General features: G+C 38.9%; 1 protein-coding gene across 4 annotated transcripts in view; it reads right to left on the bottom strand.

Moving 5' to 3' along the window:
• Positions 1 to 17,071, bottom strand: part of WAPL (WAPL cohesin release factor) — a 91,479-nt gene that overhangs the window by 25,196 nt on the left and 49,212 nt on the right. For all 4 annotated transcript variants that reach the window (XM_053583794.1, XM_053583797.1, XM_053583795.1 and 1 more), the window contains exons 5-9: positions 8,993 to 9,088; positions 7,005 to 7,157; positions 6,283 to 6,419; positions 5,483 to 5,594; positions 2,984 to 3,211 (exon numbers count right to left, since the gene is read on the bottom strand). In XM_053583794.1, the coding sequence (XP_053439769.1) occupies positions 2,984 to 3,211; positions 5,483 to 5,594; positions 6,283 to 6,419; positions 7,005 to 7,157; positions 8,993 to 9,088 (726 nt within the window). The remainder of the gene's footprint in view (positions 1 to 2,983; positions 3,212 to 5,482; positions 5,595 to 6,282; positions 6,420 to 7,004; positions 7,158 to 8,992; positions 9,089 to 17,071) is intronic.

The following is a 17,071-nucleotide window of genomic DNA, read 5'->3' as shown; positions in this document are numbered from 1 at the left end:
ATATGTTAAGTTTATTACAAGAGTAAAAATGTTAACTTCAGTGTAGCCCTGAATATATAGTGTTTGCCTGTAAAGTAAGCAGTAGTCTACAATAGTGTACAGTAATGTCCTAGGCCACTCACCACTGACTTACCCGGAGCAGCTTCCAGTACTTCAAGCTCCATTTGTGGCAAATATTGTATACAGGTATATCATTTTTTATCTTTAATACTCTATTTTACTGATTTCTATGTTTAAATACACAAATACTTACCACCACTGTTACTGCCTATAGTATTCAGTACAGTAATATACTGTACAAATTTGCAGACACTACACCATATAGTCTAGGTGTATACCAGGATATACCATCGAAGTCTGTATTTCTATGATCACACAACAATGAAATCACCTAACAATGCATTTTCAGAATATACACCTATCATTAAGTAATGCATGAGTGTATCACTATTTTAAATTATCTATGACACATTAGCAGTACCATCAAGGAATAAGTTAAGCAACTAATATAACAATGGCAACATCATAGTTCACTGCAACCCCAAACTCCAGGGTTCAAGCAATTCTCCTGCCTCAGTATCCCAAGAAGCTGGAACTACAGGTATGCCACCATGTCCAGCTAATTTTTCTATTTTTAGCAGAGACAGAGTCTCATTCTTGCTCAGGCTGGTCTTGAACTCCCAAGCTCAAGCAGTCCTCCTGCCTGAGCCTCCCACAGTGCTAGGGTGCTCTGGTTTTAATCCTACAACAAACTGACACAGCGTAGGTTAAGTGTTTATACTGGTAATTACCATCCTAATAAATTCAACAAAACAGAGGGTAAATTCAATGATCCAGGTGATCAGCACTTTCATTAACAGTGAATACCTGAAATGAAACTCAATGTTGAACAATACAAGAGATAAAAAACAGAAGTACATTCAATTACGCAGCAAATAAAAATTACAGGTTCAGATTATTCTTTTATAGCATAAAAAAATAGTAGACATCATAAAAATATTTAAAGTAAATAAAAATCACAAATATGTTTTTAAAGGTAGGAGCAATCACTAATGCGTCATCTGAGCACAATAGCTATTTCCCTCAATTTTATAAAGTGAAAAGTACTACATATATGTCAGCTTTGTATCATGCTTTTTTTTTTTTCTTTTTTTGGAGACAGAGCCTCAAGCTGTCGCCCTGGGTAAAGTGACGTGGCATCATAGCTCACAGCAATCTCCAACTCCTGGGCTCAAACAATTCTCCTGGCTCCACCTCCCAAGTAGCTGGGACTACAGGCACCCACCACAACACCGGGCTATTTTTTGGTTGTAGCTGTCATTGTTATTTGGAGGGCTCAGGCTGGATTCAAACCCACCAGCTCAGATGTATGATGTGCCTGGCACCTTAGCGGCTTGAGCCACAGGCACCGAGCTTGTATCATGTCTTTTAAAGTTAACTTGCTCTCCCCACTTCTCATTTACTGGAATCCATTACTAACTCTAATTAAATGGAGCAATGGCCTTTAGTCATACCTGGCTAGCACAAAGCAGTCTACCAATTTTTGCAGCAAATGCTGTACTCTTAAACAGGCAATAGAAAAAAAAGTTCACACAATTTTATTTTTGGATATGTTTGAAAAACAGGCTATGATACTTATTTTTTCAAACCTAGTAGTAACCAATGGAATACTACTGTTTCCACAAGTTAAAAGGCCATAAGAGGCTAGGTACCTGTAGGTCAGTGGTTAGGGCGCTGGCCACATACACTGGGGCTAGCTGCTTCGAACTCAGCCCAGGCCTGCTAAACATAAATGACAACTGCAACAAAAAATAGCCAGGCATTGTGGCGGCGCCTATAGTCCCAGCTATTGGGGAGGCTGAGGCAAGAGAATCCCTTAACTCCAAGAATTTGACGTTGCTGTGAACTGTGACACCACAGCTCTCTACTGAGGGTGACATAGTAAGATTGTGTCCCAAAAAAAAAAAAAAAAAAAAAGGCCAGAAGAAAAGTAGAACTGAAATCAAGCACACGCAGCACAGCCACCTTAAACATGGGGAGTTGTGTTGAGTCTAAGGGTAGCCACTGGCCAAGTCTCTATTAGGATGGACACTGCACCCAGGAAAGGTAACTAGGAATGTTCCTTCTGAAATTTTGGGGTTTTCTTCAGGTCCCCTGAAGCAGTTAATCAGACACCATGAGATACTCTAGAATAAATAAATGCTTACTCATCAAAAATGTATGACCCTGGCAAATTCTTTAGGATTTTTATTTCTGAAACCCACAGAGAATAAGAATTTAAATTCTTGGCCAGGGGTGGTGGCTCACACCTATAATCCTAGCACTCCAGGAGGCCAAGACAGGTGGACTGCTTGAGCTCATGAGTTCAAGACCAGCCTGAGCCAGAGCGAGACCCCGTCTCTATTAAAAATACAAAAAACGGAGGCAAGAAGATCGCTTGAGTCCAAGAGTTAGAGGTTGCTGTGAGTTATGGATGTCACCATGGTACTCCACACAGGGCTACAGCTTGAGACTATCTCAATTATAAAAAAAAAAAAAAAAAAAAAAAAAGACAGGCGGCACCTGTGGCTCAAAGGAGTAGGCCGCCGGTCCCATGTACCAGAGGTGGCGGGATTAAACCTGGCCCTGGCCACAAACTGCAAAAAAAAAAAAAAAAAAAAAAAGAAGAAGAATTCAATTCCTAACAGCCTTAATACACTTTCTACATTTTAAAATTAAAAAATGGAGAGAAAAAGAGTAGGCAAAATGCAATAGAAAATTTCACACTTATTGACAAAAAACCTAAATACAGATGAGCTAGTTTAGGGATTTCAAATGGGGAATGAAAATATGTTCACAAATACACCTTACAAGAGTCTGCCCAATTGTTAAGCAAATCTAGGAAAAGTTAAACAATTTATCTCAAGTTACACAGCTGCTGTGACAAATCAAAGACTTGCTAAAAGTAATTTCATCTTACAATGGAAGGAAGAAGGAAACCTACCGTTATATTTTCTAGATCAAGATGTTTGTTGTGTACAGTTTCACAGAGCCTTCGAATTTTTTCTTTAATTTTGTTCATGTCTTTTTCATTCAGTAGCTTAGCTGATGAAGCATCTTGTTCCAGTTCTAAAAGTCGAATCATTAGATCTAAGCTAGCTCTATCAAGATCCATGTTCAAGCGATCTCTACTCAGTATGTACATAAGGGCAGCTGTACAGAGGGAAAGATTCTTCAAAAGACAAAAAAAGAAAAGGGAAAAAGTTCATGTAAGCATTTACTAACAATCTCAGGAAATAAGGTTGTTACCAATTTGAGTTTACAAGTTAAAACACCTAAAACTGCTAGGCCTGACCATGTTGGAAACTGTGAAAACTTGCTAGACAAAAGTCCTCTTAAAGTATTCTAGGAAAACAAAATTGACTGATGGATAAACAAATTTTAAGCTACTGGTTAAAATGTTCCTTTCTATGGACGTTCCTTACCTACAAGAATGCCCCAAACCTGGAGTATAAGCTTACTCACATGTTTCTTGAGCCATTCTGTGCTAAACAAGGAATTTATAGCACATGTTTTTCAACTCACACTCATGCTCTCTCTAAAAATATACATAAGCTTATACATAAATACTGCAATCAAATACTTCATTGTTTATTTTTTATGATATAGTAGTCAAATTTCAGTTTTAAACCAATAACATAACTTTGTTTTTTAAATCTGCATCAAAACTGAGCATATATTTGCATCAGTATATAAACCTAGGATGCTTAAATAAACATTAAATAAACATTATTTGCATTCATTTCTTTAAATAAACCAATCAAATCTAGTTGAACCAAGTCGCTTAAAAAAAAAAAAATCATTAAATGTGTTTTCAAAATCACTCATATCAAGTGGTTAGCACACTCTTATAATAGGTACTTCAATCTGCAAGTACTGAAGTACCTTCAGAAAAATGTTAATAAAAAGGTCTTACATTTGAAATAGTCCAACATATGAGATTTTCTGTACTTATTTCAATGAACAGAAACAACATTAGATTTAACAAAAAAAGATTTAACCTTTTAAATCCCCAAAAGTAGAGAAACTTCCAACAAGGTGTCTGGTTAATTGTTTACACAGCAAATTAGTTTTGGAAATTAGGATACCATAGTAAAGACCACGGGGCATCCAAAGGAACACAGTAATGCCTTTGTCCACTCTTTACTGTATAACAAAGCAAACTAGTTCTTTTCACCTCTTCTCCCTTGTTATTCTGTATCTGCTACAACATGGTAACCAAGTTATGCTCACTGAGAGTTAAGGACATCACTTTCAGAAGACTCAGTATTATATCACTTCTATGTCACCTAACTCACATTTACAGCATAATTTCTCTAAGCAAAAATAGAGTGAGGATATCTCAAAACACCATTATTGATAATGATTATTGGGTGGCGCCTATGGCTCACAGGGGTAGGGTGTTGGCCCCATATGTCAGAGGTGGTGGGTTCAAACCCAGCTCTGGCAAAAAAAAAAAAAAAAGATAATGATTATTGGCAATAATTTCTTTCTTCTAACTTTAGACAATGTCAAGCCTAACTTTTGTTACATATGCTTTATTATTAAAATATAACAATATTATATTTTATAGTGTTAAAGGCGAGGAAAACAGAATTTACGTTCTTTCTACAATGAGGCCAGATTCAGCATCAAAAAAAAAAAAAAAATTTTTTTGGCCGGGGCTGGGTTTGAACCCGCCACTTCCAGCATATGGGGCCAGCACCCTACTCCTTTGAGCCACAGGTGCCACCCCAAACAAATTGTTTTTTAAAAATTATGGATATATTTCAGAACCAGTTTCTTCCCACACTATTACCAATAATATGTTAAAAGATCCTTCTCAGTACTTTCTGATTAGAGGAAATTATGCTATAAGAATCAAATACCCAGGCTCGGCGCCTGCAGCTCAACGGCTAGGACATCAGCCACATACACCGGAGCTGGTGGGTTCAAAACCCAGCCTGGGCCTGCCAAACAATAATGACAACTACAACCAAAAAAAAAAGCCAGGTGTTGTGGCGGGCACCTATAGTCCCAGCTACTTAGGAGGCTGAGGCAAGAGAATCGCTTAAGCCCAAAAGTTTGAGGTTGCTGTGAGCTGTGATGCCGCAGAATTCTGCAGAGGGCGATACAGTAAGACTCAAAAAATAAATAAATAAAAATAATAAAAATTTAGAAAAGAATCAAATATCCAATATGGTATGTTAACTATGAAAAATAAATAAAATTTCAATAGTATAAATTAACAAATTTAGGAAAAAAACTTGTCATAAGAAAACAATCAAATAACTTGCTCAACAAAAACTTGTAGCATTAAGCTCTACATATTTGGCAAATAAAATGAACCCAATCTATAATGAGTATATATTATAGAATATTCAGCAAAGGTAAAATCCTACATAGACTAGGACTAGACTTGGATTTTCAATAGAATTTCTCAATCCCAGAAACTTAAAAATACCTGATGGTGCTGAGAATCATCCAAGGTTTTAAAGACCATTGCTACCATTCCATGTGCTCTCAGGTGCATTCGGAAACTGGGCATGGCACACTTAGTAGCCAAGCTAATAACACTAGAAGAAAAGGAGTCTAGGTTAGAAGAACTGAAAATAGCTAGTACATTAATTTTTGTAATCCCAAGCAAGCAAAGCATTGTTCATACAAGTTATAATATATAAAAACCATGGGGCAAGCCACATAAAAATATGCTGATGCCTAGTATGTGATTCTGTATACTATATTTAAAAATACAAATACATGATTGTCATTAATACATTCCTTAGATTAATACTACCATTAAAGGCATAAACTCTTAGCTACCTTTCATGCTTCTGATACATAAAAATTATAAATAATTATATTTGATTAGATATACTCCAACAGAACTGTTCAGATTAATCAATCCATTGTAATACAAAAAAAGGACGCGTATCCCAACATGCTTGAATTAATCTAATTTATCATTTGAATGTATGAAATTCTAAGCTATAAAAGAACTGAGATTCTTCAGCATACTACTTTTTCTTTTAAGCATCTTGAAACTGAACCCTGTACTATTACTATTGTAAAAAGACTATGATTACTCTTTCCTTCCATCACATAGAATCAAATCCTTTATGAAGAAACTGGTCACATTTTAACTTATCACTGGCTACATACTACATGCATGTTAACAAAATGAAAAATGTTTAGCTTTACCTATAGTTGAAAAAAGTTATTAATGTATAGCATACATATAATTAAATAAAAATAAGGTCTTACCTAAGGCAACGTGTGTTTAGAGGCTGAGTACTCTTTAAGCCACTTAACAAATACTCAATGTCATCAGTGAACTCTTGATTTTCACCAAATTCCACCACATCATTGAAGTGCTTCACATGCTGAACAACAGTATATAACTCCAGGAAAAAAAAAAATAATAAGTCCACCTCTTTTCTAACATTCAACTAGCATTTTTAAATCTCTAGGGCTTATTGTACCATAAAGTATATAAAATACTTCGAGGGATAGCAACAAAAAAATATAATAAAAACAATGACAGGGGTAGGGAGTTTGTGATTCAAAATTGTGAGTATCAGTGTACTGATATTTGTTCCAGACATTAAAAGACTAAATGTTGGGCCAGACAAGGAAGCTCACGCTTGTAATCCTAGCAGTCTAGAACACCAAGGCAGGAGGATCTCTTGAGCTCAGGAGTTGGAGACCAGACTGAGCAAGAACAAGACCCTGTCTCTACTAAAAACAGAAAAATTAGTTACGCATTGTGGCAGACACCTGTAGTCCCAGCTACACGGATGCTAGTAAGGCAGAAGGACCACCTGAAGCCAGGAATTTGAGGTTGCTGTGAGCTAGGCTGAGGCCACAAACTCTAGCTTGGAAAACAGAGTGAGACTTTGTCTCCCCTAAACAAAATAAACAAAAACTGAATGTTACATTAAAAAAACATCTATGGACATGCACTAGAACTGTATATGGCTGCTTACTTCTTTGTCTTCCCTTCTGCACTTCAGTGCAGTAACTATATCGTGGTACGGCTGAGTAGGTATTGTCACAGTTTTTATCACTTTGGATGGTGGTGCAGGAGCCTTAAAAACGCCATCATCTTTTTGATTTGGTTCCTTTGAAGATAGCCTCACCTATTAATAAAGGCATTAAATTAGTTGTTCTAAATAAAGATATAAAAATAGGAAGCTTTTGTCTATCTAGTAAATTCAGCTTTTAAAAAAGTAAATAAAGCTTTATTAAAGGTGGAGGGGAGAAAGGCCTCTGAAAGGTCTTCAAGGATACTTTAAAACTCCATGTATTAATAGGACAGACATATGTTTTACACACACAAAAAAAAAAAAACACTCAGAAACTTCTCCTGGTTGTCTTCAAAATTAAATTTCACACAATTTGTCATTTGTTTCCAGTACCATTAGAAAGACTAAAGAACCACAACTACAAACATAAATAGCTTTCATAAGCAGCTAGGAATGAACAGTAAAATTGTAATAGAAGCAGAAGGATTGCTTGAGGCCTGATATTTGAGAACAGCCTGAGCAACATAGCAAGACCTTGTTTCTTTAAAAAAAAAAAGAAAAAAGAAAGAAAAATTAGTCGGGCTTCGTGTTGCATGCCTATAGCCCCAGCTACTTAGGAAGCTGAGGCAGGAGGATGGCTTGAGCCTGAGAGAGTTTGAGGTTACAGTGAGCTATGATGACACCACTGCACTCTAGCCCTGGCAAGAGAGCAAGACCCTTGGGGGGGGAAGGGCCCCACAACAGATCAACAAAAGAATTTAACAGCACAGGAGTATAAAGTAGTTTAGGGCACAAACAACTATAACAAGAGCATGTCATACAGTCCAGGAGTGTTCAACCTTTCTCTTCTCTGCCACAAATTGGAAGAGTAAGAGTTGCTTTGGGCCACGCATTAAATGGAAGCACTAACAAAGTTGAGGGGGCACAGAAGGTCCAAGTACACTATTCACAATATCCAACACTACAGATTAGCAAAACCAGCCTCAAAATATCAGCAAGCAGCCATAAGCCGTAGGTTGGGAACCTCTGGCAACATCGTGGTATATAATTACACAATAATGATTTTACACAATATAATCAATTTAAGAAGACTGGGAATTAACTGTATGTTGTATTTTAAAATGCCTCTATTTTTTTGTTGTTATTACAAAGAACTCATTTCTTTGACAGCTCCAGATTACTAAGGCTTTACAGTTAACCTACAAGTATTAATGTAAGATACTACCAATCCTTCTAGAGAAAATCATTTGCTAAAAATGTTTTTCAAACGTTTTGGACTGAAACGTTTTCTTGGGGCTCAGCGCCGTAGCTCAGTGAGTAGGGCCCCAGTCTGCTAAAGAATAATGACAACTGCAACAAAAAAAAACAGCCCAGCGTTGTGGCGGGCTCCTATAGTCCCAACTACTTGGGAGGCTAAGGCAAGAAAATCGCTTATGTCCAAGAGATCAGGTTGCTGTGAGCTGTGACACCATGGCACTCTACCCAGGGTGACATAGTGAGATTCTCTCTCAAAAAAGTATATATACACACATATATATTATTGGAATGTGAGAAGAGGTTTATCTCTGGAAAGCAAATTAAGCACTGAAAAATCCCTTGAAGATTCCATGTAGGATGTAATTTACAATACAGCTCTTAACAGTTGATACAAACATCAAATAAAGACTAATTTGCTCTTAAAAACTAAAGTTCCATAAAATATTGTTTACGGGGGGAAAGAAGCCTAATTTTTTAAGGCTTTCATTTTTAATGTGGCAGCAATGAAACTTTTGCTATCTGATCCACAATCCCCACTTTTCCAATGAATTAAACTAAAAACACTAAATTTCAATGGAGAAAGATAAACTCCTAAAAAGACAAGTCAAACATTTACAAATTATGAATTAAGATAGTAACTGCTTAACTACTTTAAAACTTATTAAACACAAAATAAAGAACAGTTCGCTTACTGTGACACTCTGAGGTTTTAGTACTGGTGGTCCAGGCAGTTCTTCTGAATCTGGATGGTTCCAATGTCTGGCATTATATACAGCTTTTGTAGGTGACTGGAGAAAAGAGAAAAAGATCAACTATTTCCTTCCTTACATGTCTCTTTTTTTTATTCTTTCTTTGTTTTTAAGTAAGGTTGGCAAAGAATAAGCTGGACATCCTTTTGTGTCTCACTTAATAAACCAAAAATCATAAAAAAATTAACTTGGGCATGGTGGTACAGGTCTGTAATCCCAACTACTCAGGAGTTCGTGTAGCCCTTGTACATAGAAGTTTAAGGTTTCAGTGAGCTATGACGATGCCACTGCACTCTAGGCCAGACCAACACAAAAAGACTGTCTCCAAAAAGAGAGAAAAAAGATGGCACTTGAAAGTAAACCTCTTGCCAGGCTTATACTAACTTAATAACTTATATATTTAATTCAACGTGTTCTTTGGCAAAACTTTATTCTTCCTACTACTGATTCATCTCCCACAATTTTCCAGCAATTGAAATCAAGTAGCTTATGACAGGTAATACAGGTCCATGATCACTTAAGACTAAACTATTCAATGAAGTGTGAACACAAGTGAAGTACCTACTTCTGGGTCCTAGTGTTCTATGGATGGCTCACTGCCTCCTCTCCTAGTTCCTTAATACTACTCATTAGTCTAGAAGTGATAAACCACCACCACACAGAGGCGGCCTGGGTCCCCTCCACTAATGTGAAAATAGTCCAGAGATAAACAGCCAGGAACTGGTAAGCCAAAGAAAAATAAGATACATAATTGAGATTTCTTTTATAACAATTGAATCAAATGCTAACTAAGACATCACTGTTGAACAATGTCCAATTGAGATTAGAAACAGATAGGGACAGGGACATGCTGAATATACAAAACACTGCCAACACTGAATGTGAGTCAACAATGCACATGTAACAAAAAAAGAAAATTTAGCCAGGCATGGTGGCTCACATTAACAATTCTAGCACTCTAGTAGGCCAAGGCAGATGGACTACCTGAGCTCATGACGTTGAGACCAACCTGAGCAAGAGCAAGAGCAAGACTCCATCTCTAAAACCTACCTGGGCACTGTGGCAGGTACCAGTAGTGCCAGCTACTTATGAGACTGAGACAAAAGGATCACTTGAGCCCAAGGCACTCTACACAGGGTGACAAAATGAGACTATCTCAAAGAAAGAATAAAATTTTTAAACAATTAAACTAGCTTGTAAGAGAATGAAGAAGAAAGAAACTAAAAAAAAAAAAAAAAAAATCTGACTTGGCACCCATAGCTCAGTGAGTAGGGCACCAGCCACAAACACCGAGGCTAGCAGGTTCAAGCCCAGCCTGAGCCTGCTAAACAACAACAACTGCAACCAAAATATAGCCGGGTGTTGTGGAGGACACCTGTAGTCCCAGCTACTTGGGAGGCTGAGGCAAGAGAATCGCTTAAGCCCAAGAGCTGGAGGTTGCTGTGAGCTGTGATGCCGCAGCATTCTATCGAGGGCGATAGTAAAACTCTGTCTCAAAAAAAAAATGCAAACTTTTAAAATTACATAATAAAAATATATACTGTAAGGAAGATACTATATAAACCAACAGAATGATTTACAAGAGACATTACTAAATTTAAAAAGTGAAGTGCAGGGCGGCACCTGTGGCTCAGTGAGTAGGGCACCGGCCCCATATGCCGAGGGTGGTGGGTTCAAGCCCAGCCCCGGCCAAACTGCAACAAAAAAAATAGCCGGGCGTTGTGGTGGGCGCCTGTGGTCCCAGCTGCTCAGGAGGCTGAGGCAAGAGAATCGTGGAAGCCCAAGAGTTAGAGGTTGCTGTGAGCCGTGTGACGCCACTCTACCGAGGGCGGTACAGTGAGACTCTGTCTCTACAAAAAAAAAAAAAAAAAGTGAAGTGCAGGCTCCCCGCCCGTAACACAGTGGTTACGGCACTGGCCACATGCACCAAGAGTGGCAGGTTCAAACCAGACCCTGGCTAGCTAAACAACGACAACTGCAACAAAAAAATAGCCAGGCATTGTGGAGGGTGCCTGAAGTCCCAGCTACTTGGGAGGCTGAGGCAAGAGAATCGCCTAAGCCCAAGAGTTGGAGGTTGCTGTGAGCTGTGACACAACAGCACTCTGCCAAAGGCAACATAATGAGACTCTTGTCTCAAAAAAAAAAAAAAAAAGGCTGTGTTACTGTAAAAGAGTCAAAACATTTTAAAGAATTAAAACATTTGAAGTTAAAAACTTACAGTAAGCTAAGGTTAATTTATTTTGGAGGTTTTGTTTTATTTATTGGCACAGAGTCTCACTTTGTCGCCCTCAGTAGAGTGCTGTGGTGGCACAGCTCACAGTAATCTCAAACTCCTGGGCTCAAGCGATTCTCTTGCCTCAGCTTCCCAAGTACCTGGGACTACAGGCACCCACCACAATGCCCGGCTATTTTTAGAGATGGGGCCTTGCTCTTGCTCAGGCCTGTCTCAAACTGCAGAGCTCAGGCAATCCGCCTGCCTCTTCAAGTGTGTAAGCACCATGCCCAGCGTGGTTAGTCAATTATTTTATATATTTTTTTTGAGACAGAGTCTCACTATGTCACCCTCAGTAGAGTGCCATGGCATCACAGCTCACTGCAACCTCAAAACTCTTGGGCTTAAGTGATTCTCATGCCTCAGCCTCCAAGGTAGCTGGGACTACAGGCACCCGTCATGACTCCTAGCTATTGTTTTGTTGTAGTTGTCACTGTTGTTTTGGCAAACCCGGGCTGGGTTTGAACCCTGTGGCCAGTAGCCTAACCACTGAGCTACAGGCGTGGAGCCTGGTTAATTTATTTTTGAAGAAAGAAAATTATTTATAAACTTAGTGAAGCCTAATTGTACAGTAGTGTACAATAATGTCCTAGGCCTTCACATTCACTCACCATTCAATGACTGACCCAAAGTAACTTCCAGTCCTGCAAGCTCCATATGTGGTCAGTATCACACACACAAGTACCATTTTTTTACCTTTCATACTGGACCTTTTCTGTGTAGAAATACTTACTACCATTGTGTTACAAGTGCTTACAGCATTTGGGATAGTAATCTGCTATACAAGTTTGTTCCCTAAAAGTAACACAGCCTAGGCTATACCATACAGTCTAGGTATGTAGTAGGCTCCATCACCTACGTCTGTGTAAGTACACTCTATTGGCACAACAATGAAATAACCTAACAAGACATTTCTCAGAACATATTCTCATCATTAAGCAATGCATGACTGTATTACAAAATGAAAAAGCAAATGAAATTTCAAACTATGAACACCCTAACACACACATTCTCTCTCATTTTCTTTCTCACTCTCTCTGACCAAGTGACAAATGAATGTCGGTTCTCAGGCCTTTGATTAACCTATGGCTAAATGTTCTTATTTCAGACCTATGAATTATAATGAAATATTTCTTGCTTACAGCAATGAAAAACGCTTGGGCACAAGTGATCCTCTTGACTCAGGCTCCTGAGTAGCCAGCACTATAGGCACCTACCATAATGCCCAGCTATTTTTTAGAGATGGGGGTCTCACTCTTGCTCAGGCTATTCTCAAATTCATGAGCTCAAGTGATCTGCCTGCCTCAGCCTCCCAGAGTGATGGGATACAGGCGTAAGCTACCAGCCCTGGCCTATAGTGGAATATTTAAAGGCGCCTTTAAATATTCCTTTAAGAAAACACACCTTTTGTTCCTTATTAATATCCTTCAGGAATAAAATATTAAAGGGAAAAAAAAGAATTCAATCACACACAGAAAATAATTTACATTTTCCTAAGTCCATTTGACTTTATGACTTAAATAGATCAATGATTTATTTGATACTTAAAGACAAAAAGAAGATCATCAGGGCAGCGCCCATAGCTCAGTGGGTAAGGCACGGGCCACATACACTGAGGCTGGCAGGTTTGAACCTGGTCCAGGCCTGCTAAAACAATGACAACTGCAACAACAACAAAAAATAGCCAGGCGTTGCAGCAGGCGCCTATAGTCTCAGCTACTTGCAAGGCTGAGGCAAGAGAATGGCTTAAGCCCAAGAGTTTGAGGTTGCTGTGAGCTGTGACATCACAGCACTCTACTCATGGCAATAGCTTGAGACTCCATCTCAAAAAAAAAAAAGGTCATTTCTGATGGGGGGGGGGGTGCAGAATACTAAAGAAATACTAACTCAAAATTCCAAAGAGGAAAAAATATTCTAACCTCACCTTTTGAAGATGCCCTTCTTTACTCATTTTTGTATCCCCAGCACCTAACACAGTGAAAATCATACAGCATATACTGAATAAAAATAATGATGACAAAAAGCCAACTAAGACTGCCTCTTTCTCAACAAGAACCTACTCCTTTTCAACTTTTTTTTTTTTTTTTTGGAGACAAAGTCTCACTTTATCACGTGGGCTAGAGTTGCATGACCTCAGCTCAGCTAACAGCAACTTCAAACTCCTGGGCTCAAGCAATTCTCCTGCTTCAATGTCCCAAGTACTGGGACACTGTCCCAAGCTGGGACTATGAGTACCTGCTACTTTGCCTAGCTAATTTTTCTATTTTTAGTACAGACAGGGTATCCCTTTGCTCAGGCTGGTCTCTAACTCCTAACCTCTAGTGATACTCCCACCTGAACCTCCCAGAGTGCTAGGATTAGAAGGGCCACTGTGGCCAGTAACAACAACTTTTTAGATCCCAATTTAGGTGATAGAAGGCAGTGGCTTTAACTTTTATACTTGGCCAGTTTCTCTCATCACCAGACCAATGGCTATAGTCTTTTTTTTTTTTTAGGCTTCCTATCAATTAATATTTAGGTTTCTAGTCCTTGAGAATAAAGTGGATTTCATATTAACCATGTTGATGACTAGATCCCAAGATGGTTGATGGATCCCATACAAAGAAGAAAGGTAACACTGGGTAAAATCATGACAGAAAAATAAGCTGTTTCATAAGAGTGGGTTCTATCTCTTAAAGGAAGATACCGTTGGAAATAAAATTTGTTCTTGGGTGAGATGGGGGAGCACTTGTTCTTTAAAGCCTTTTCAATTGTAAGATTCTGCTTTTAAGTTGACAACCTACACACACTCATTTTATGAAACAAAAAAAATAAGTCTATGAAACCCTAAAGCTCCATACAATTTTAAAACTATAGGTATAATATTAACATTCTAATATTATCTAAATATATAATCACGATTCATACTGACAAATTTTAATTCAATTGCCCAAAAGTACACTATCCAGTGTCATACTGAAAGACAGATGGTAAGAAAAAAATTAAGTCCAGAATGTTCCTTAGCGAGTCAGACAAAAAGATAATTCTGAAAGGACCTGGCATTAAACCATCAGGAAACGATGAAAGTAAAGGAATAAAATAGTTGAGAATTGAAACTGAGGTTCATGTTATGATTTGTTCCATCTATGACCCAGCAGCAGTCCCAACTGCAGAACAAGATGGCCAACATTAGCCGGGCGTTGTGGTGGGCGCCTGTGGTCCCAGCTGCTTGGGAAGCTGAGACAGGAGAATGGGGTAAGCCCAAGAGTTAGAGGTTGCTGTGAGCCGTGTGACGCCATGGCACTCTACCTGAGGGCGGTACAGTGAGACTCTGTCTCTACAAAAAAAAAAAAAAAAAGATGGCCAACATCTCAGGCAAAACACAAACCTCTTTCAGGTGTGTCCAGCCTTTTTCCCTTTCTATAGCACATTAGAAGACACAGTTGGACACCCCTGCAAGTATTGAAATTAGTTAGGCTGATTACATACAGAAAATGATGCCAAACAAGCAGGAAAAATAGGTAGCAGCTAAATGAAAACAGACATCAACTCACAAGCAGGACAGGCAGAAGAAATAATCACAGTGTATATCAGTACATACAAGACAGCTGCAGATAATGGAATATTAGAAAATTGTAGCCAGGAATCAGAAAAGGGAGGACATTGACATCAAAAACACTAGAATTCCCAAATGATCAGTAAAACGTTACCCAGAAACAATAGTACTTTAATCTATGTATGTTTCAAACAAAGCCTTTTTTTTTTTTTTTGAGACAAGCGTCTCATTTTCTTGCCCCTGGTAGAGTGCTATGGCATCATAGCTCACAGCAACCTCAAACTCCCAGGTTCAAGCAATCCTCTTGACTAAGCCTCCCAAGTAGCTGGGACTACAGGCGCCCGGAACGATGTCTGGCTATTTTTTAGAGAGAGGCTCTCACTCTTACTCAGGCTGGTCTTGAACTCCTGAGCTCAAGCAATCCACCTGCCTCAGCCTCCCAGAATGCTGAGATTACCAGGCATGAGCCACCATGCCTGGCCCCCAAATCCCATCTTTACTTTTTTCCAAGTCATCATTTCAACTGCGTTCTTAGTAGAAGTTTTCTTCACCCTGCTTGTCTTTCTGCTATATATATTCCTATAGCCGGCCTTCAATCCTGATATCAACAGCTTCTCTATATATTCTTGATGAGGTGTTAAAGAAAATTCTCACAGCATGCTCAAGAATCTAATGCTTTCTAATGGGGAGGTGAGAAAGGAGAAGGGGGAACTCTTGGTCAGACTATATCAGTAGCACTAAGGTGAGGAAGACAATCTGTGTGGTCAAGAAATTGGTTACATATGTAAATAAACATGTGAAGGATAAAGAAAGCCAGATTACTGTTAGCAAAGTAGAGTGAAATACAAAAAATGGGAAGGCTAGAATACAACAGGTATTAGACTAGAACTGGAAGTATCTTTGTGAATTCATGAAGATATATATACATACATAATGATTAAGAAATTGTCTGTGTGCATGTTTAAGATTATAGGCATATTTTTACATGTTTCCTAGCTCTGTCTACTCAAAGACAGCCTAGGAGCAATGACACCGCAGAAGAAATAACCATACCTAGTGATCAGTTATTTCTTTTTGTTTGTTTTTGAGACAGAGTCTCACTCTCATCCTCAGTAGAGTGTCATGGCATCATAGCTCACAGCAACCTCAAACTCCTGGGCACAAGCAATCCTCTTGCCTCAGCCTCCCCTGTAGCTAGGACTACAGACACGCTCCACAACATCCAGCTATTTTTAGAAACAATGTCTTGTTTCTAAAGGTCTTGCTCTTGCTCAGGCTGATCTCAAACTCCTGACCTCAAGCAATCCACCCCAGAGTGCTGGGATTACAGGCATTAGCCACTGTGCCTAGCCCCCAGATCTGTATTTGCCCTCACAAGTCACAAACCACCTCTTTACCACTTGGAAATGGGGTCATTAGTGCCTTTAAATCTAATCACATTAGAGAACAAATTCCAGAATACCCAGATACTCCCACTAGCCTATCAGCTACAGAAGGGTGTTTTAAGGGAAACTGTAATGAGTGCTGAAAATATTTCCTATCTATCCCATCTCTTTCTCTTTTTGTATTTAGGGATAACCTATGTAAAAATCTGTTGGAAAGGGCGGCGCCTGTGGCTCAATTGGTAAGGCGCCGGCCCCATATACCGAGGGTGGTGGGTTCAAGCCCAGCCCCGGCCAAACTGCAACCAAAAAAATAGCTGGGTGTTGTGGCGGGCGCCTGTAGTCCCAGCTACTCGGGAGGCTGAGGCAAGAGAATCGCTTAAGCCCAGGAGTTGGAGGTTGCTGTGAGCTGTGTGAGGCCACAGCACTCTACCGAGGGCCATAAAGTGAGACTCTATCTCTACAAAAAAAAAAAAAAAAAATCTGTTGGAAAACTGAGCTTTCCATGAATCCTAATTTCTCATACATAAATCTGTGACATTTACTTAAGACTCCTCAGAGAATAAAATGTTAGCACCACTATGTTAAAACACAGCTTTACCCCCATTACATCTTTCCAATGAGTTCAATTCCACAGCTCTTAGATTTATAAACTAGCCATCATTTTCTTAATTTTCCACCGACAATATCATGTCCCATCCATCAATAGTAAATAGGTCTGCTGCTGACTCAGTTGCCATGACCTGATTTACTTTAGGCCAGATAGATTCCCTCATAATCAGGTCAAGAACATGCACACTCCTGCCTTCTAGGCTATGTTAGTAACAAAGAAA

Source organism: Nycticebus coucang, chromosome 3 (genome assembly GCF_027406575.1).
Source record: "Nycticebus coucang isolate mNycCou1 chromosome 3, mNycCou1.pri, whole genome shotgun sequence".
NCBI lineage: Eukaryota > Metazoa > Chordata > Mammalia > Primates > Lorisidae > Nycticebus > Nycticebus coucang.
Note: the sequence above shows the minus strand (reverse complement) of the source record. Positions and strands in the feature narration are given on the sequence as shown.